The 21,769-nt window shown below is 36.2% G+C and overlaps 2 protein-coding genes across 2 annotated transcripts in view; one reads left to right on the top strand and one right to left on the bottom strand.

Moving 5' to 3' along the window:
• Positions 1-16,511, top strand: part of LOC107484986 (uncharacterized) — a 36,044-nt gene extending 19,533 nt beyond the window's left edge. The window contains exons 2-3 of the mRNA XM_016105532.1: positions 15,616-16,138; positions 16,490-16,511. Of these exons, the coding sequence (XP_015961018.1) occupies positions 15,616-16,138; positions 16,490-16,511 (545 nt within the window). The remainder of the gene's footprint in view (positions 1-15,615; positions 16,139-16,489) is intronic.
• A 1,899-nt stretch (positions 16,512-18,410) lies between these two features.
• Positions 18,411-20,336, bottom strand: LOC107485073 (expansin-like B1). The gene is made up of 4 exons (XM_016105603.3): positions 20,097-20,336; positions 19,446-19,555; positions 18,976-19,290; positions 18,411-18,675 (listed from the first exon to the last, which is right to left on the bottom strand). The coding sequence occupies exons 1-4, from the start codon at positions 20,236-20,238 to the stop codon at positions 18,481-18,483; spliced, it is 762 nt and encodes a 253-aa protein (XP_015961089.1). The 5' UTR covers positions 20,239-20,336; the 3' UTR covers positions 18,411-18,480.
• Between the last annotated feature and the right edge of the window lie 1,433 nt (positions 20,337-21,769).

The raw sequence follows: 21,769 nt of genomic DNA, 5'->3' as shown, positions 1-21,769 counted from the left end.
TCCGTTCTACCTTCGATTGGGTGAATATCTCTTGGATTCCTGATACACGATGCATGGTTGATCGCCTGACAACCGAGCGCTCGCCTGACAACCGAGCCAGCCATTCCGTGAGATCAGAGTCTTCGTGGTATAGGCTAGAACTGATGGCGGCATTCAAGAGAATCCGGAAGGTCTAACCTTGTCTTTGGTATTCTGAGTAGGATTCAATGATTGAATGACTGTAACGTGCTTCAAACTCCTGAGGGCGGGGCGTTAGTGACAGACGCAAAAGAATCACTGGATTCTATTCCGACCTGATTGAGAACTGACAGATGGATAGCCGTGCCGTGACAGGGTACGTTGAACATTTCCACTGAGAGGATGGGAGGTAGCCACTGACAACGGTGAAACCCTTGCATACAGCTTGCCATGGAAAGGAGTAAGAAGGATTGGATGAAGACAGTAGGAAAGCAGAGAGACGGAAGGGACACAGCATCTTCATGCGCTTATCTGAAATTCCCACCAATGAATTACATAAGTATCTCTATCTTTATCTTTATGTTTTATTCGTATATCACCATATCCATTTGAGTTTGCCTGACTAAGATTTACAAGATGACCATAGCTTGCTTCATACCAACAATCTCCGTGGGATCGACCCTTACTCGCGTAAGGTTTATTACTTGGACGACCCAGTGCACTTGCTGGTTAGTTGTGCGAAGTTGTGTTTATGCCATGGTATTGAACACCAAGTTTTTGGGGTTCATTCCCGGGGATTATGAGAGTTGTGAAAAGTATTGTTCACAATTTCGCGCACCAGACCTCCTTCTGCAACACCTCCTTCATGGCTGGATTCAGCTGCCTCTGTGGTTGAACCACTAGCTTAGCGTCATTCTCCAATAGGATCTTGTGCATGCATCTGGCTGGGCTAATGCCCTTAAGATCACTGATGGACCACCCAAGAGCTGTCTTGTGTGTCCTCAGCACTTGAATTAGTGCTTCCTCTTCCTGTGGCTCTAAGGTAGAGCTTATGATTACAAGAAAAGTGTCACCTTCTCCCAAAAATGCATATTTCAGGGATGGTGATAATGGTTTGAGCTCGGGTTTAGGAGGTTTCTCCTCTTCCTGAGGGAATTTCAGAGATTCTATTATTCTCTCTGGTTCCTCCAGATCAGGCTGAACATCTTTAAAGATATCCTCTAGCTCTGATTCGAGACTCTCATTCATATTGACCTCTTCCACCAGAGAGTCAATAATATCAATGCTCATGCAGTCGTTTGAGGTGTCTGGATGCTGCATAGCTTTGACAACATTCAACTTAAACTCGTCCTCATTGACTCTCAGGGTTAATTCCCTTTTTTGGATGTCAATGAGGGTTCGTCCAGTTGCTAGGAAAGGTCTTCCTAGAATGAGAGTTGCACTCTTGTGCTCCTCCATTTCCAACACCACAAAGTCAGTGGAAAAGGCGAATGGCCCAACATTGACAATCATGTCTTCAATCACGCCTGATGGGTATTTAATGGAGCCATCAGCAAGTTGGAGACATATCCGGGTTGGTTTGACTTCTTCAGTCAAACCAAGCTTTTTGATAGTGGATGCAGGTATTAGGTTGATACTTGCTCCAAGATCACAAAGAGCTTTCTTGGTACAAGTGCCCTCTAATGTGCATGGTATCATGAAGCTTCCAGGATCTTTAAGCTTCTCTGGTAAACTTTTCAAAATGACTGCACTGTATTCTTCAGTGAGGTAAACTTTTTTAGTTTCTCTCCAATCCTTCTTATGACTTAAGATCTCTTTCATGAACTTAGCATAAGAGGGTATTTGCTCAAGTGCCTCTACAAACGGAATCTTTATTTCAAGAGTCCTGAGATAGTCTGCAAAGTGGGCAAATTGCTTATCCTGTTCTGCTTGGTGGAGTTTCTGAAGATAAGGCATTTTGGCTTTGTATTCCTCAACCTTAGTTGTTGCAGGTTTATTTCCTACATATGTGGTTAGAGAAGCCTTTTTAGAGGGGTTGCTATCAGCACTTGTATGTGTCTGATCCTCTACTGGCGTTTGAATGCCAAGGTTGGAAGCTGGAATGGCGTTGGACGCAAACTCCTTACCTATTTCTGGCATTTGAATGCCAGAACTGAGCTTCCCTTGGACGTTTAACGCCAACTCCTTGCCTATTTGTGGCCTTTGAACGCCAGAACTGAGCATGGGTTGAGCGTTTAACGCCAACTCTCCACCCTTTTCTGGTGTTTGAGCACCAGAATTATTCCTCTCTGGGCTCTTACTATCCTCAGAGGGATTTTGGATAGTAGTTTGTTCATTTCTTGGCTTTCTGCTGCCTTGAAGTTAGGTATTTAATGTTTTCCCACTTCTTAATTGAACTGTTTGGCACTCTTCTGTTATTTATTTTGATAACTGCTGTTCTGTTTGCTTCAACTGTACTTCCATGTTCATATTAGCCATTCTTGTGTCTTGTAATATCTCCTTGAATTCGGCTAGCTATTTTGTTAGAAAATCTAATTGCTAATTGAATTCAGTAACTTGTTCTGCAGGACTGAGTTCAGCAGTTACTGTTTCAGCCACTTCTTTCATGGAAGGTTCACTACTTAGGTACAGATGATGATTTCTGGCAACTGTATCAATGAGCTCTTGAGCTTCTTCAATTGTCTTTCTCATGTGTATAGATCCACCAGTTGAGTGGTCCAAAGACATATGAGCTTTCTCTGTAAGCCCATAATAGAAGATGTCTAACTGCACCCACTCTGAAAACATTTCAAAAGGGCATTTTCTTAGCATCTCTCTGTATCTCTCCCAGGCATCATAAAGAGATTCATTATCTCCTTGTTTAAAGCCTTGGATGTTCAGCCTTAGCTGTGTCATCCATTTTGGAGGGGAATATTGATTCAGGAATTTTTCTGATAGCTGTTTCCATGTCCTTATGCTAGCCTTAGGTTGGTTATTTAACCACCTCTTAGCTTGGTCTTTTACAGCAAATGGAAATAGTAATAATCTGTAGACATCCTGATCTACTTCCTTATCATGTACTGTGTCAACAATTTGTAAAAATTGTGCCAGAAACTCTGTAGGTTCTTCTTGTGGAAGACCGAAATACTGGCAACTTTGCTGCACTATGATAATAAGCTGAGGATTCAACTCAAAACTACTGACTTCGATGGAGGGTATACAGATACTACTCCCATATGAAGCAGTAGTGGGGTTAGCATATGACCCCAAAGTCCTTCTGGACTGTTCATTTCCACTTAGGTCCATGATGGAGTAAGGGAGATGATATAGATAAGAATTTTATTTTATTATAAACAAAATTTTCAAAATAATAAAATAAAATAAAATAAAAACTAAAATAAAAATTAAAAAAATTTGAAAATATTTTATGAAGATTTTCGAAAAAGTGAGGAGAGAGAAAGTGGTTAGGATATTTTTGAAAAAGATATGATTTTAAAAATTTTAAAAGGATATGATTTGAAAAAGTTTGAAATTAAAATCTGAATTTTTATGAAAAATTTCGAAATAATTACTTAAAAATAGTTAGAAAAGATATTTTTTATTTTTGAATTTTATTATGAAAGAGAAAAACACACAAAAGACACAAGACTTAAAATTTTTAGATCCAATGCTCCTTGTTTTCGAAAATTTTGGAGGGAAAACACCAAGGCACACCAAACTTAAAAATTTTAAGATAAAAACACAAAGAAGATTCAAGAACACCTTGAAGATTCACAAGAACACAAGAAAGAACACCAAACTTAAAATTTTTAGAAAACCAAAATAAGATTTTCGAAAACTAAAGGAAAATTAACAAGAAAGAACACCAAACTTAAAATTTGGCACAAGATTTAATTAAAGAAAAATTATTTTTGAAAAAGTTTTAAAAGGAAGATACCCAATTACCAAGAACATAAGCACAACGCTCTAACCAACTGAGCTATAAATTTAACGTGTTTTAAAAAGTTATTTTTTTAAAGGAAAACAAAAACATGCAATTCGAAAATTGAAAGATAAAGAAAAACATGCAATTGACACCAAACTTAAAATATGACACTAAACTCCCAGAAAAACTCAAAATTAATAAAGAAAAATAATATTTTTGAAAAATTTTTGAAAAGAAAATAAAAGACTCTGACCCAAAAGACAAAATTTTCCTAATCTAAGCAACAAGATTCACCGTCAGTTGTTCAAACTCAAACAATCCCCGGCAACGGCGCCAAAAACTTGGTGCACTAAATTGTAAATCACACTTTTTCACAACTCGTACCACTAACCAGCAAGTGCACTGGGTCGTCCAAGTAATACCTTACGTGAGTAAGGGTCGCATCCCACTGTTGGCTTGAAATAAGCTATGGTTATCTTGTAACTCTTAGTCAGGATAATAATAATTCTCAGTTTTGATTGGTAGTAAATAAAAAGCATGGATTAAATAATACTTATTATGCAGTAATGGAGAATATATTGGAATTTTGGAGATGCTTTGTCTTCTGAATCTCTGCTTTCCCCTGTCTTCTTCTTCACGCACGCAAGGTTCCTCCTATGGCAAGCTGTGTGTTGGTGGATCACCGTTGTCAATGGCTACCATCTGTCCTCTCAGTGAAAATGGTCCAGGTGCGCTGTCACCACACGGCTAATCATCTGTCGGTTCTCACTCATGCTGGAATAGGATCTATTGATCCTTTTGCGTCTATCACTTCGCCCAACCCTTGTGAGTTTGAAGCTCGTCACAGTTATTCAATCCCTAAATCCTACTCGGAATACCACAGATAAGGTTTAGACTTTTCGGATTCTCAAGAATGCTGCCAATGGATTCTAGCTTATACCACGAAGATTCTGATTAAGGAATCCAAGATATACTCATTCAATGAAGGTAGAACGGAGGTGGTTGTCAGACACGCGTTCATAGGTTGAGAATGGTGATTAATGTCACGGATCATCACCTTCTTCATATTGAAGTTCGAATGAATATCTTAGATATAAACAAGCGTGTTTGAATAGAAAACAGAAATAATTGCATTAATTCATCGAGACACAGCAGAGCTCCTCACCCCCAACAATGGAGTTTAGAGACTCATGCCGTCAAAGAGTACAAAGTTTAGATCTAAAAATGTCATAAGGTACATAATAAATCTCTAAAAGTTGTTTAAATATTATACTAGTAACATAGGTTTACAGAAAATGAGTAAACTAAGATAGATAGTGCAGAAATCCACTTCTGGGGCCCATTTGGTGTGTGCTGGGGCTGAGACTTGAGCTTTTCACGTGCCTGGGCTGTTTCTGGAGTTAAACAACTGGTTGTAACCTGTTTTGGGTGTTTAACTCCAATTGGTAACCTGTTTCTGGCGTTTAACGCCAGAATAGAACATGGAACTGGCGTTAAACGCCAGTTTACGTCGTTTATCTTCGAGCAAAGTATGGACTATTATATATTGCTGGAAAGCCTTGAATGTCTACTTTCCAAACCAATTAAGAGCGCACCAATTAAACTCTTGTAGCTCCAAAAAATCCATTCCGAGTGCAGGGAGGTCAGAATCCAACAGCATCAGCAATCCTTTTTCAACCCAAATCAGATTTTTGCTTAGATCCCTCAATTTTAGCTAGAAAATACCTGAAATCATAGAAAAACACACAAACTCATAGTAAAGTCTAGAAATATGAATTTTGCCTAGAAACTAATAAAAGTATACTAAAAACTAACTAAAATATACTAAAAACTACATGAAATTACCCCTAAAAAGCGTATAAAATATCTGCTCATCACACAACATCTCCCTTTCTCCATCATGGACCTAAGTGGAAATGAACAGTCCAGATGGACTCTGGGGTCATATGCTAACCTCACTACTGCTTCATATGGGAGTAGTATCTTTATACCCTCCATCGGAGTCAGTAGTTTTGAGTTGAATCCTCAGCTCATTATCATGGTGCAGCAAAGTTGCCAGTATTCTGGTCTTCCACAGGAAGAATCTACAGAGTTTCTGGCACTGTTTTTACAAATTGCTAACACAGTACATGATAAGGAAGTAGATCAGGATGTCTACAGATTATTACTGTTTTCATTTGCTGTAAAAGACCAAGCTAAGAGGTGGTTAAATAACCAACCTAAGGCTAGCATAAGGACATGGAAACAGTTGTCAAAAAAATTTCTGAATCAATATTTCCCTCCAAAATAGATGACACAGCTAAGGCTGAACATCCAAGGCTTTAAACAAGGAGATAATGAATCTCTTTATGATGCTTGGGAGTGATACAGAGAGATGCTAAGAAAATGCCCCTTTGAAATGTTTTCAGAGTGAGTGCAGTTAGACATCTTCTATTATGGGCTTATAGAGAAAGCTCAGATGTCTTTGGACCACTCAACTGGTGGATCTATACACACGAGAAAGATAATTGAAGAAGCTCAAGAGCTCATTGATACAGTTGCCAGAAATCAGCATCTGTACCTAAGTAGTGAGTCTTCCATGAAAGAAGAGGCTAAAACAGTAACTATTGAACTCAGTCTTGCAGAACAAGTTACTAAATTCAATCAGCAATTAGATTTTCTAACAAAATAGCTAGCTAAATTCAAGGAGATACTACAAGACACAAGAATGGCTAATATGAATATGGAAGTACAGTTGAAGCAAACAAAACAGTAGTTATCAAAACAAATAACAGAAGAGTACCAAGCAGTTCAATTAAGAAGTGGGAAAACATTAAATACCTCACTTCAAAGCAGCAGGAAGCCAAAAAATGAACAAACTGCTACCCAAAATCCCTCTGAGGACAGTAAGAGCCCAGAGAGGAATAATTCTGGCGGTCAAACGCCAGAAAAGGGTGGAGAGCTGGCGTTAAACGCCCAACCCATGCTCAGTTCTGGCATTCAAACGCACAAACAGACAAGGAATTGGCGTTAAACATCCAAGGGAAGCTCAGTCCTGGCGTTCAAATGCCAGAAACAGGTAATGAGTTGCTGTCCAATGCCAATCCAGCTTCCAACACAGGTATTCAAATGCCAGTGAGGGATCAGAAACATATAAGTGCTGATAGCAACCCCTCTAAAAAGGCTTCTCCATCCACATCTGTAGGAAATAAACCTGCAGCAACTAAGGTTGAGGAATATAAAGCCAAAATGCCTTATCTCAGAAACTTCACCAAGCGGAACAGGATAAGCAATTTGCCTGCTTTGCAGACTATCTCGGGACTCTTGGAATAAAGATTCCATTTGTAGAGGCACTTGAGCAAATGCCCTCTTATGCTAAGTTCATGAAAGAGATCTTAAGTGATAAGAAGGATTGGAGAGAACTGAAAAAGTTTACCTCACTAAAGAATGTAGTGCAATCATTCTGAAAAGCTTACTAGAGAAGCTTAAGGATCTTGGAAGCTTTATGATACCATGCACATTAGAGGGCACTTGTACCAAGATAGCTCTATGTGATCTTGGGGCAAGTATCAACCTAGTACCTACACCCACTATCAGAAAGCTTGGCTTGGCAGAAGAAATCAAACCAACCAGGATCTGTCTTCAACTTGCTAATAGCTCGATTAAATACCCATCAGGCATGATTGAGGATGTGATTGTCACAGTTGGGCCATTTTTATTCCCCACTGATTTTGTAGTGCTGGGGATGGAGGAGCACAAGAGTGCAACTCTCATCCTAGGAAGACCTTTCCTAGCAACTGGACGAACCCTCATTGATGTCAAAAAAGGGGAAGTGACCCTGAGAGTCAATGAGGATGAGTTTAGGATGAATGTTGTTGAAGTAATGAAGCATCCAAATACATCAAATGACTGCATGAGCGTTGATGTTATTGACTCCCTAGTATAGGAGATCAATATGGCTGAGAGTCTCGAGTCAGAGCTAGAGAATATCTTTAAAGATGTTCAGCCTGATCTAGAGGAATTAGAGAGAATAATAGAACCTCTGAAAACCCCTCAGGAAGAGGAGAAACCTCCTAAACCCGAGCTCAAACCATTGCCACCATCCCTAAAATATGCATTTCTGGGAGAAGGTGACACTTTTCCTGTAATCATAAGCTCTGCCTTAGAGCCACAGGAAGAGGAAGCACTAATTCAAGTGCTAAAGACACACAAGACAGCTCTTGAGTGGTCCATCAGTGATCTTAAGGGCATTAGCCCAGCCAGATCCTATTGGAGGATGATGCTAAGCTAGTGGTTCAACCACAGAGGTGGCTGAATCCGGCTATGAAGGAGGTAGTGCAAAAAGAGGTCATTAAATTACTAGAGGCTGGGATTATTTATCCTATTTCTGATAGCCTCTGGGTGAGCCCTATCCAAGTTGTCCCCAAGAAGGGAGGCATGACAATGGTTCATAATGAAAAGAATGAACTGGTTTCTACAAGAACAGTTACAGGTTGGCGCATGTATATTGACTACAGAAGACTCAATACAGTCATCCGAAAGGATCACTTTCCTTTACCATTCATAGACCAGATGCTAGAAAGACTAGTAGGTCATAATTACTACTGCTTTCTGGATGGCTATTCAGGTTACAACCAGATTGTAGTAGATCCCCAAGATCAAGAGAAAACAGCATTCACATGTCCATTTGGAATGTTTGCTTACAGAAGGATGCCATGTGGTCTGTGTAATACACCTGCAACCGTTCAGAGGTGCATGCTCTCTATTTTCTCTGATATAGTGGAAAAGTTTCTGGAAATCTTCATGGACGACTTCTCAGTATTTGGAGACTCATTCAGCTCTTGTCTTGACCATCTAGCACTTGTTCTGAAAAGGTGCCAAGAGACTAACCTGGTTTTAAACTGGGAAAAATATCACTTTATGATGACTGAAGGAATCATCCTTGGGCATAAAATTTTGAACAAAGGAATAGAGGTGGATCAAGCTAAGGTGGAAGTAATTGAAAAATTACCACCACCTACCAATATTAAAGCAATCAGAAGCTTTCTGGGGCATGCATGATTCTATAGGAGGTTTATAAAAGATTTTTCAAAAATTACAAAACCTCTGAGTAATCTACTAGCTGCTGACACGCCATTTATCTTTGACAAGGAGTGTCTTCAGGCGTTTGAGACTCTGAAAGCTAAGCTGGTCACAGCACCAGTCATCTCTGCACTAGACTGGACATTACCATTTGAACTAATGTGTGATGCAAGTGACCATGCCATTGGTGCAGTGTTGGGACAAAGGCATGACAAGCTTCTGCACGTCATTTATTATGCCAGTCGTGTTTTAAATGACGAACAGAAGAACTACACGACCATAGAAAAAGAGTTACCTGCAGTGGTTTATGCCATTGACAAGTTCAGATCTTATTTAGTAGGATCAAAAGTGATTATGTACACTGACCATGCTACTCTTAAATATCTACTCACAAAGCAGGATTCAAAACCCAGACTCATAAGATGGGTGTTGCTTCTGCAAGAGTTTGATATAGAAATAAGAGATAGAAAAGGGACAGAGAACCAAGTAGCAGATCACCTGTCCAGAATAGAACCAGTAGAAGGGGCGTCCCTCCCTCTTATAGAGATATCTGAAACCTTTCCGGATGAGCAATTCCTTGCCATCCAGGAAGTACCATGGTTTGCAGATATTGCAAACTATAAGGCTATAAGATTCATACCCAAAGAGTATAGTAGGCAGTAATCAAAGAAATTGATCTCGGATGCAAAGTACTATCTGTAGGATGAACCATATCTGTTCAAGAGATGTACAGACAGAATAATCCGTAGATGTGTGCCTAAAGAAGAAGCACAGAAGATCCTCTGGCATTGCCATGGATCACAGTATGGAGGACATTTTGGAAGTGAGCGAACAGCCACAAGAGTCCTCCAATGTGGCTTCTACTGGCCTACTCTCTATAAAGACTCCCGAGAGTTTGTACATAATTATGACAGTTACCAAAGATTTGGCAATCTGCCTCACAGTTATGCCATGCCTCAACAAGGGATCTTGGAGATTGAGTTGTTTGATGTATGGGGTATTGACTTCATGGGGCCTTTCCCACCATCATACTCAAACACTTATATTCTGGTGGCAGTGGATTATGTATCCAAATGGGTGGAGGCTATTGCAACACCCACTAATGATACTAAGATAGTGCTGAAATTCCTCCAGAAACATATCTTCAGCAGATTTGGTGTCCCTAGAGTACTAATCAGTGATGGAGACGCTCATTTCTACAATAAACAGCTTTACTCTGCTATGGTTCGATATGGAGTTAGCCATAGGGTGGCAACTCCATATCATCCACAGACAAAATGGGTAAGCTGAAGTCTCTAATAGAGAACTTAAAAGAATCCTGGAATGGACTATGATTAACCGTAGAAGGGATTGGGCAAGAAGCTTGGATGATGCTCTGTGGGCATACAGAATAGCATTCAAGACTCCTATAGGGACCTCTCTATACCAGCTTATGTATGGAAAAGCCTGTCACATGCCAGTGGAACTGGAACACAAGGCCTACTGGGCAACCAGATTCCTAAACCTTGATGCCAAATTAGCTGGAGAAAAACGATTGCTCCAGTTAAATGAGCTTGAGGAATTCAGACTCAATGCTTTCGAAAATGCAAAAATTTACAAAGAGAAAGAAAAAAGATGGCATGATAAGAAGCTGTCATCCAGAGTCTTTGAGCCAGGGCAGAAAGTTCTGCTGTTTATCTCTAGGCTCAGATTATTCCCCGGAAAGTTGAAATTCTGGTGGAGAGGACCATATGTGATTACAGGTGTGTAACCATATGGATATGTAGAGCTTCAGGATAATGACTCTAACAAAAAATTTATTGTTAATGGACAGAGAGTCAACATTATCTTGAAAGCAATTTTGAGAAAGAATGCTCAAAACTGAGACTTGATTAAAGCTCAGTAATAGTCCAGCTAAAGACAATAAAGAAGCGCTTGCTGGGAGGTAACCCAGCCATTAACAAAGCTTATTTGTTAATTAAATGATAATTTTATGGGTTCATATTAATTATCTTCAAGGTAAAGTATCAATTGCATGAGGCCACAGAGTTACAGAAGGATTCAGAGGATAAAACAGCAAAAAGAAGCTCACTGGTGCGAAAACGCCAGTAAAAGTTGTTTTGGGCGTTAAACGCCCAAAAAAAGCATCTACTAGGCGTTTAACGCCCGTAGGGATAGCCATTTGGGTGTTAAACGCCAGAATGGATACCATTCTGTGCGTTTAACGCCAGATTTACAGCATCTTGGGCGTTCAGAAAAACGCCCAGTGATAAAGGATTTTCTGGCGTTTAACACCAGCCAGAAGCTGCAACTGGGCGTTAAACGCCCAAGAGAAGCTATAGATGGGCGTTAAATGCCCAAAACATGCAGCAGTTAGGCGTTTAATGCCAGGATTGTGGGGTGAAGGTAACTTCATTTTTACTTCAAATTTTTTTCCATTTTTCATGTTTCAATTCATGATTTCTTGCATAAACATGTTACAAACTCTCATCTTTCAACTTCAATTTTGAAAAATTTTAATCCTAAACATATTTCTTAATTTTTCTTCAATATCTTTTCAAACCTTTTTCAAAACTCATTTATCTTTTTGAATTCTTTTTAAATCTTTTTAAATTCTTCTCAAATCTTTTTAAACTCATCATATCTTCTTTTCAAAATTCATATATATCTTTTTCAAATATCTTTCATATCTTTTCAATTTTAAATTACATCTTTTTCCTATCATACTTATCTTTTACAAATCAGATCTTCTATCCTATCTTCTTCAAAAATTTTCGAAAACCCACCCCTTCCCTTTAAATCCGCATTTGGCCTCCCTCCTCTCCTTCACAATTCGAACTTGGCTCTCCCTCTATTCCTCTTCTTTCCTTTCTTTTGCTTGAGGACAAGAAAACCTCTAAGTTTGGTGTGTTTATCTATGACTACTAAGCCAATACCCACTAAGATCATGGCTCCTAAAGGAAAACAAACCACTCCAAGAGGCAAGAAAGAGAATATTCCAAAACCACTTTAGAGTCAAGGAAAGTTCTTAACCAAAGAATATTCAGACTATTATTACAAAATAATGGGTCTAAGGTCAGTGATCCCGGAAGTTAAATTCAATCTGAAAGAAGACAAATATCCGGAGATCCAAGAGCAAATTCGAAATAGGAGCTGGGAAATCCTAGCTAATCCTGAAACAAAGGTGGGAAGAAACATGGTTCAGGAATTCTACTCTAATCTGTGGCAAACAGACAGGTAGAGAATAGCTGGAACCACCCTCTATGACTTTCGAACTCTGGTCAGAGGGAAGATTGTTCACCTCCACCCTAACAAAATAAGAGAGATCTTCAAGCTACCTCAACTGCAAGATGACCCAGACTCCTTCAATAGGAGAATGATGAGAACAAATAAGAGCTTGGACAAAATTCTAGAGGACATATGCCTCCTTAGAACCAAGTGGACAACCAACACAAAGGGTGTCCCAAACCAACTCAAGAGAGGAGATCTCAAACCAGTCGCTAGAGGCTAGCTGGACTTCATTGGGCGTTCTATACTGCCCACTAGCAACCGCTCTGAAGTCACCATCAAAAGAGCAGTAATGATCCATTACATTATGTTGGAAAAAGAAGTGGAAGTTCATCAGCTGATTTCTTGTAAACTTTACACAATTGCAAACAAGAACTCCAAAGATGCCAAATTAGCTTATCCAAGCTTAATCTCTATGCTATGTAAAGATACTGGGGTAAAGATGGGAGTAAATGAGTATATCTCAGTTGAGCAACCAATCACCAAAAAGTCAATGGAAGGACAACAAGTGCAGGACGACCCCATCAAGAGGAAAGCACAGGAGTTCTTCCCGAAAATCCCTCAAATTGAATACTGAGAGTGTCTTGAAGCATCTGTTACAAAGTTGCAAGAAGCTATAGACCAACTAAAGGAAGAATAGCAAAATCAAAATAGCATGCTTTGCAAACTGCTTGGGGAACAAGAAGAGCAAGGGCGTGAACTGAAGGAACTGAAGCGTCAGAAGCTATCTCTTGAAGGGCCAAGCACCCCACATACTAAAGGAGCATCCACCTTCCAAAATAAAGGTTGTTGAGTCCTAATCTTAGCCTTAACTCTGTGATAATTATTCTTATTAGGAATTTACCTTAGAAGTTATATATGAGTAGTAGTAATTAGTATCTCTATTTTGATTTTATCTCTAATTAAGCTATAATTTATTTTTCTCATCATCATCAAACATGAATAAAATAGCAGATTTTTAGAATAAGGAGGCAATATTTTTTCGAGTTTTTAATAAGAAAAATTCAAATGATTTATATGTGGTGGCAATACTTTTTGTCTTTTGAATGAATGCCTAAACAGTGCATAATTTTGATAGTGGAGTTTATGAATGTTAAATCTGTTGGCTCTTGAAGGAATGATGAACCAGAGAAATGTTATTGATGATCTAAAAAATCATGAAATTGATTCTTGAAGCAAGAAAAAGCAGTAAAAAATAAAGCTTGCGAAAAAAACAAAAGAAAAAGAAAAAGCAATCAGAAAATGTCAATAGCCTCTTAAACCAAAAGACAAGGGCAAAAAAGGATCCAAGGCTTTGAGTATCAATGGAAAGGAGGGCCTAAAGGAATAAAATACTGGCCTAAGCGGCTAAATCAAGCTGTCCCTAACCATGTGCTTGTGTCATAAAGGTCCAGTTGAAGAGCTTGAGACTAAGTGGTTAAAGTCATGATCCAAAGCAAAAGAGTGTGCCTAAGAACTCTGGACACCTCTAACTGGGGACTTTAGCAAAGCTGAGTCACAATCTGAAAAGGTTCACCCAGTTATGTGTCTGTGGCATTTATGTATCTGGTGGTAATACTGAAAAACAAAATACTTAGGGTCACAGCCAAGACTCATAAGTAACTATGTTCAAGAATCAACATACTGAAATAGGAGAACCAATAATATTATCTGAATTCTGAGTTCCTATAGATGCCAATCATTCTGAATTTCAAAGGATAAAGTAAGATGCCAAAACTGTTCGGAAGCAAAAAGCTACTAGTCTCGCTCATCTAATTAGAATCTGAGCTTCACTTAAAACTCTGAGATATTATCGCTTCTTAATTTCTTTTTATCCTATTTTATTCTTCTAGTTGCTTGGGGACAAGCAACAGTTTAAGTTTGGTGTTGTGATGAGCGGATATTTTATACGCTTTTTGGGGGTAATTTCATGTAGTTTTTAGTATGTTTTAGTTAGTTTTTAGTATATTTTTATTAGTTTTTAGGCAAAATTTATATTTCTGGACTTTACTATGAGTTTGTGTATTTTTCTGTGATTTCAGGTATTTTCTGTCTGAAATTGAAGGATCTGAGCAAAAATCTGATTCAGGCTTAAAAAGGATTGTTGATGTTGTTGGATTCTAACATCCCTGCACTCGGAATATATTTTCTGGAGCAATAGGAGTCCAATTGGCGCGCTCTTAATTGCGTTGGAAAGTAGACATCCAGGGCTTTTCAGCAATATATAATAGTTCATACTTTGCTCGAAGATAAACGACAGAAACTGGTGTTTGACGCCAATTCCATGTTCCATTCTGGCGTTAAACGCCAGAAACATGTTACAAGTTGGAGTTAAACGCCTAAAACAGGTTACAACCAGGCGTTTAACTCTAGAAACAGCCTATGCACATGTAAAGCTCAAAGCTCAGCCCCAGCACATACCAAGTGGGCCCCAGAAGTAGATTTCTGCACTATCTATCTCAGTTTACTCATTTTCTGTAAACCTAGGTTACTAGTTTAGTATTTAAACAACTTTTAGAGATTTATTTTATACCTCATGACATTTTTAGATCTGAACTTTGTACTTTTTGACTGCATGAGTCTCTAAACTCCATTGTTGGGGGTGAGGAGCTCTGCTGTGTCTAGATGGATTAATGCAATTATTTCTGTTTTCTATTCAAACACGCTTGTTTCTATCCAAGATATTCATTCGCACTTCAATATGACGAATGTGATGATCCGTGACATTCATCATAATTCTCAACCTATGAACGCGTGCCTGACAACCACCCCGTTCTTCCTTAGATTGAATGAGTATCTCTTAGATCCCTTAATCAGAGTCTTCGTGGTATAAGCTAGAATCCATTGGCAGCATTCTTGAGAATCCGGAAAGTCTAAACCTTGTCTGTGGTATTCCGAGTAGGATTCGGGGATTGGATGACTGTGACGAGCTTCAAACTCACAAGAGTTGGGCGTAGTGACAGACGCAAAAGGATCGATGGATCCTATTCCAACATGAGTGAGAACTGGCAGATGATTAGCCATGCGGTGACAGCGCACCTAGACCAATTTCACTGAGAGGATGGATGGTAGCCATTGACAACGGTGACCCACCAAACATACAGCTTGCCATGGGAGGGAACTTGCGTGCGAGAAGACGAAGACAGGAAGAAAGCAGAGATTCAGAAGACAAAGCATCTCCAAAACTCCAACATATTCTCCATTACTGCATAATAAGTATTTATTTCATGCTCTTTTGTTCATTTGCAAGTCAACTGATAATTATAATTGATATCCTGACTAAGAGTTACAAGATAACTATAACTTGCTTCAAGCCATCAATCTCCGTGGGATCGACCCTTACTCACGTAAGGTATTACTTGGACGACCCAGTGCACTTGCTGGTTAGTTGTGCAAAGTTGTGAAGAATTGTGATTTCCAATTTCGTGCACCAATCAATGTGTTAGATTATTCTCCAGTGTTCGATGATATTCTAAATGACTGTGCTTCGGAGGTAAATTATACTATTAATGGTAATAATTATACTATAGGATACTATTTAGCAGATGGTATTTATCCTGAATGGGCCACATTTGTCAAATCAATCTCAAAGCCACAAGGAGAGAAACACAAGTTATTTGCACAATACCAAGAAGTGCAAAGAAAAGATGTGGAGCGAGCGTTCAGAGTGTTGCAAGCACGCTTTGCAATTATACGTGGTCCAGCTCGCTTTTGGAAAAAGAAGAAGCTTGCCAACATAATGAGAGCTTGTATTATATTGCATAATATGATTGTTGAGGATGAAAGAGACACTTATGCAGGAAATTTCGCTCAAGGCTTAGAATATGATGATGTCAAAAATGGCTTATCACAACCTCAATTGGGAGAAGAAGATTTTGCACCATACCATCAATTTTTTCAAAGAAATGCCCAACTTCAAAATAGGCAGCAGTATAGACAATTGAAAGAGGACTTGATTGAACACATATGGCAATTTCACAATGCTTGTCGTCAACTACATAGCTTTATTATGTTTTTCTTTGTATTAAGTAATTTTACAAATTAGTGTAATCCCGAATTATATATTGTGTATTATTGTTATATATGAATTTATTTAATATTAATATCTTTTAATAGTGAATTATTTTTAAATTTATAAATTTAAATTATATTATTGAAAAAAATTAATTACATTAATTTTAAGTATTTTAATTAATTAATTAAGTGGGACCACAATAGGGACTAAAGTTAGTTCCTCCTAATGGAGAAGAGAGAGATGCTTTGAGTTCCTATTTATTGTTTATGACGCAAAAATTGAGGTTGAGTTACTTTTTATGACAGGTGGGCTATAAATAGAAACTGAGATGAGTTCCCTAGTGGAGATGGTCTAAATTTTATCTTAATCCAAAATTGAAAAAAAAAGGTTGAGAGAAATGAAAAGATCTAATTTTTTAGCCTTTTCAATAATACAAATTTCTAAAAATATATAAACTGGATGTGAAACAAAAAGAGAAGAAGCCTAAAATAAATATGCATACAGATACATACATGTGGGGAGGGAGAGGGAGAGGGAGAGAGAGAGAGAGAGAGAGAGAGAGAGTAGGGGAAAAAATAACGTGATATGCGTTAAGATTGAGAGATTCAAAGTGTTTGAGATTCGATTTTGTAAAAGAAGATAAAAGAAGAGAGAAGAGGCAGAAGCTATTTAAGCAGTGAGAATAAGGTGATTGAGAGAAGTGAGTGTATGCATAGTAGTCAAGGAATAGAAGAAAAAACATAGCACCTATTATAGAAAAAATAAGAAGTAAGACTAGATTAAACCACTTAAAAAGATGTAGTCAAGGAATAGAAGAAAAAACATAGCACATAAAAAATGCATATTTCTCTTTTCCAAACACTTATCTTAACAGAGACAATGTGGATCAACAGACCAGTGCAACAACGATGATGATTATGCACGCCACAGTCGACTTGATTTTTTCTAGAAAAAAATCGCATGACACATCAGCTTAGATTAACAGTATTAAAGAGTAGGAAAAGAACAAGAATCTTTGTTTTTTAGTGGAAGGAAAAGGGACAGAAGTTGAGGTTTTAACGTTATGGAAAAAAAATATATCAAACACACCACACGATATCGTTTTAACCAAAACACGCACCAAATTCAATACAACGTCATTTTTGGAGTGCTAATGTAGTTGGAAGCAATTCACCTCAGCTTTTCAATGGCTAATGATAAACAAAAACTGCTTGAAGGATTACTATGAGTTCTAAAGTGCAATTTCGAAAACATAATTGAATAATTATTAATTTTAGGAATTAGTTTGAGATAAAAATCTAACTTTAAAGGAATTGGGATAATAATTAAGGAAAAGAATATTTGTAAGAATGGTTTTTTAGAGATGATATTGATATTAAGGAGGTGTTAACTTAGATCCTAAGTTGGGGTGGTTCTCGAAAGGAATAAGGCGAATTATTAGTCGACAATAATCTAATAAATTAGTAGCAAGGGTAATTTCTGCAAGAAATTTGAATTCTTAAATCACTCTTCGTCCAAAAAGTATAAGATTAAGGTTTTATATCACAAATGAAACATGTGTCTTTATCTAGAATGTTCAGATATAAGAATTTAAAAGTATTCGAGTAGGACCTATCTTATTTTATTGCGAATCTAATCTTAGTATGTATTAGGATATATGCTTCTTATGGGCAACATGAATTTAGAAGAGGTGTTCTTAGACCAACTATTACATTGGATTGCTAGTGAATTTTGTCATTACACGCTATGTAATACTAAATAGAAAGATAAAATTAATTAATTTAGGTTAGTTGAGTGACCAATTCACTTATTCATTTAAAGTAAATATTGATGATTCGAATTTTATCTTATGTATATACTAATTTAATGGTCAATAATAAATTTTTAAATAAAATTTAAATTTGCAATAAAAAATTAGTCATTAACAATGAAATGAAAAGAATTTTGAATAGAATTAAAGAGAACAAGTATTAAATTTTGACAATTCAACAAAAAAAATGTCATTAATAATAAGGGGTCACATTTAAAATCTATAATAATATCATATGTATATAAAAATTAATTACCAAATTAGTTATTCATATAAAATACATACTAAAATATAAATTATTTATTAAAATAAATTTAATAACATATATTTATACACAAATATATAATTATTAACATTAAATAATTGATGTGAGCAATATATTTTATTATATTATATTATAAATATTTTTTGCCAATACTCTCATATTAAGATTCCAATGCAAATAAAGATGTCATCATGTGTCTGCAATTCTAATTGATTTGAAAGTTAGAACTGAAGGCCAGTGTCATATGCTTCCCCAGCATTCCAATCACTGGGGATAGGTTTCTTGGGATGCACCCAAACAAGCCTTTCACCACAATCCATTTGGAACCTTAAGGTGATTTTACCACTTGGTGGGTTCTCATAATCAAAAACTGTTCCATACACCCTTCGCAGTGGACTCCATTCTTTGTGATCTTCCTGTAATAACATTGATGATAACATTACATCGATGTAAACACACAAGAACACAAGCAATTAAATAAATGGAAAATGAATGGCAACTTCGATATTTATTCAATCCTTTATTAGTTTAGACATTAGAAATTGATACATTAATAAGAATTTTAGAGTGAACACTTAGTTATCATCAATTTAAATTTTCAGAGATTCTCTTAAACTATTTGTCGTGTCAAATAATTAAGTAATATTTACATTGATATAAAAAATATTTAGGAAATTAAATAAATGTGTATATGTATATATTTTATTTATACGTACCTGCCACAACTGAACAGCAGCAACGTCACATTTTCCACCAACATTGAGAAGCAACATAGCAAAGTAATAAGGATTATTGCTCTTTTCATGGATCTTAACAAGAACATTGCGGTTAGAGTATTTACAAGAGACCCTCTTGTATTCAATGTCCACAACACCATATTTCATCAACTTTGCAGAAGCAGCTGAGTCACGTGCCAAATTTGAGAATGCATGTTCGCTCATTATGAACTCTGTTCTGTCTCCTTCACCGTAATCTGTTACTACTACACGTGTTCCATCTTCGTCACAATATTGTGCTATTTTACACCGAATCTGAATTATCAATTTATCATGTAATTAATTGGTAAATACATATTCACTATATATTATTTCTAGATTTAATTTGGTAAACCTAATTAATTAAAAATCATATATATCATTTAGCATTATTCATCACTAAAAAAATGGAAAATAAATAAAATTATTACCTGATAGCATGCGCCGCAACCACTTCCACCTTTCCAAATATCACCGGACACGGCCGCAACATTGCCACCGTTGACAGTCCTTCCGTACTCGCCATAGCCACAAGCTCCCCCTAAAGATATATAATATATTCATCCACAAACCATTGTTATTACATTTTTAATATTATAAGATGTTGGAATTAAATTTTAGACCTTTTTACAGGTTATAAATACATCGTGGAATTCATTATTACAGGAGCTTTTGAATATTCTAATGTTATGAAAAAATTATTTTTCTAAAATTTAATCATTAAATATAAAGTTTATGAATTGTTTTTGGTTTGTCTTCATGTATTTCAATAAATTCAGTCTATCCAAAATTTATATATCGTCATCGCTAAGTTCGATTTAAATATCAAAAGTTCTTGTTAAAAAATGAATAAGTATATAATTAAGATATATAAAACTTAAGAGAGAGAATGTATATATAAATAGAAAATATTAAAAGATTATTAAAATTTATAATTTATAATTTTTAATTAATAATTAATGTTTAAAAATATGAAGTAAAAGTATGTAATTGAATTACTAGGTTAATGAAACTAAAAATGGAAGACCGCACATATTGATTTTGTCTTCGGAAAGAAATAAAATGAAAGAGTAGGGCTATACATGGATTCCCGTAGCCATCAGGGGTATTGTAATAAGATGCTCTTGATTTCCTATATGAATCCGCAAAACAGCACACTGCACTATTTAAGACCAATAATATGAGACAAACAACCCCAAGTTTGTGCATAAAACTAAGCTCCATTTCTATATAATATATATATATGGTGACAACTGACAAACACTTGGTCACAAATAGGTAGGTGATGAAATAATAAAACTATTTGTGAAGTAAGAATGATAGATAATAACTATTAACAAGAGAGAAGGCTTATGGTTTATAGTATGAAATTAACACAAAAACATGTGGTGTCGTATTTATAGCATATATAGTAGTGCTTCCTTATTGAGGTACCGTGGTGACCCACCACTTTTTAGTTTCTTTCAATGTTACGATTATTGAATGCTTAAGGATTCTCATAATGATGTGTAAATATTTTTCAAACTTGGCTGCAGATGATTTACTTATGGGCAACTCCTAAAAATCGGCCATCGGATATTTTTTATTTATAATGTGAGATTCGAATTTCTAACTTTTTAGTTAATAATGTTAGGTAATTAATATTTTTAATTAATTTTAAAATAATTTTGTTTATTTTAAAATATAAATCTTAAATCATAAATATTTAATTATAAATTTTAAATTATAAATTTAAATATTAAAATTTCATTAATAATATATACTAACTAAAAATTAGTTCTCCACACTTATTATTAATCAAATGATACATTACAGGGTAGATCCACATATAATTAACGATACATAAATATAAGCATGTATGTTGAGAGCAATCAGAATGCAATATTGATCCATGTTATCAATGTTTTAAAATTTTGGTGCGTACATTCTTATACTAATGTGAAAGTTTGACATATTCTTAATTAATCAATCGGAAATTATATACTAAATGGAATATATAACATTCAGTAATTAAGGTTTTCAACAATTTCGTTTTAGTTTCTAATTCTTAGTTAAAATTCTATATATTGTTCATTAATGTAATTAGTTGTATAAATGCTAATAAATATTTGGTAAATACTATCATACTCTCTCTAAAATAAAGAGTAAATTACTCATTGTGATATATATAGTGCTTATAATTATAATTAAGTTGAATATTAACCATAATAATTAGGTATATATTCTTTATTTTTCTTTCTCTCTCTTGTGATTATTTAAATTTAGTTTAGTACTACCGGTCTAGGTGGTGGTGGTGGCTATCACAGCCGAAAAAATCTTTTTGCGGTGAACTCACAAATCCATCAACAAGGTGCAAGTACGTATTCAGCTCGTTACACGTGGCAATATTTGTGCTACCGAGGTACAGAAAATCTCTGCTACATAGGCACAACTCCATCATCTTCTGTATGGTGATAACATCCTCGAAGTTCACTATCCGCAAAACCTTTGTCCCCCTGAAAGTGATTAAATTCTTGTGCATAATTGTCACATCGTCTTGCAAATCCTATTGTCTACAATTGAATTCGATGTAATCTCCACCTCATCGACAAAAATGTCTTTAACCTCATGAGGATCCCAATCTACCATCCCATGAAACTTATATTTGACATCATCAACAACAATGTCTTTAACTGTGTTTATGACTTGAGGATCTAAAGAATTTTTTCAATGTCTTTATGACTTCTATCATCACGGACCATAGGAGAGCCAAATT

Source organism: Arachis duranensis, chromosome 1 (genome assembly GCF_000817695.3).
Source record: "Arachis duranensis cultivar V14167 chromosome 1, aradu.V14167.gnm2.J7QH, whole genome shotgun sequence".
NCBI lineage: Eukaryota > Viridiplantae > Streptophyta > Magnoliopsida > Fabales > Fabaceae > Arachis > Arachis duranensis.
The sequence above is the reverse complement of the archived record's forward strand: the minus strand, read 5'-3'. Positions and strand labels throughout refer to the sequence as shown.

Coding starts and splice junctions, on each gene's coding strand:
- LOC107485073 (XM_016105603.3), bottom strand. CDS start 20,238: ATGGAGCTTAGTTTTATGCACAAACTTGGGGTTGTTTGTCTCATATTA. Junction 19,291..19,445: donor GTTGCGGCGCATGCTATCAG/GTAATAATTTTA, acceptor TTGATAATTCAG/ATTCGGTGTAAAATAGCACA. Junction 18,676..18,975: donor CTGCTGTTCAGTTGTGGCAG/GTACGTATAAAT, acceptor ATGTTATTACAG/GAAGATCACAAAGAATGGAG.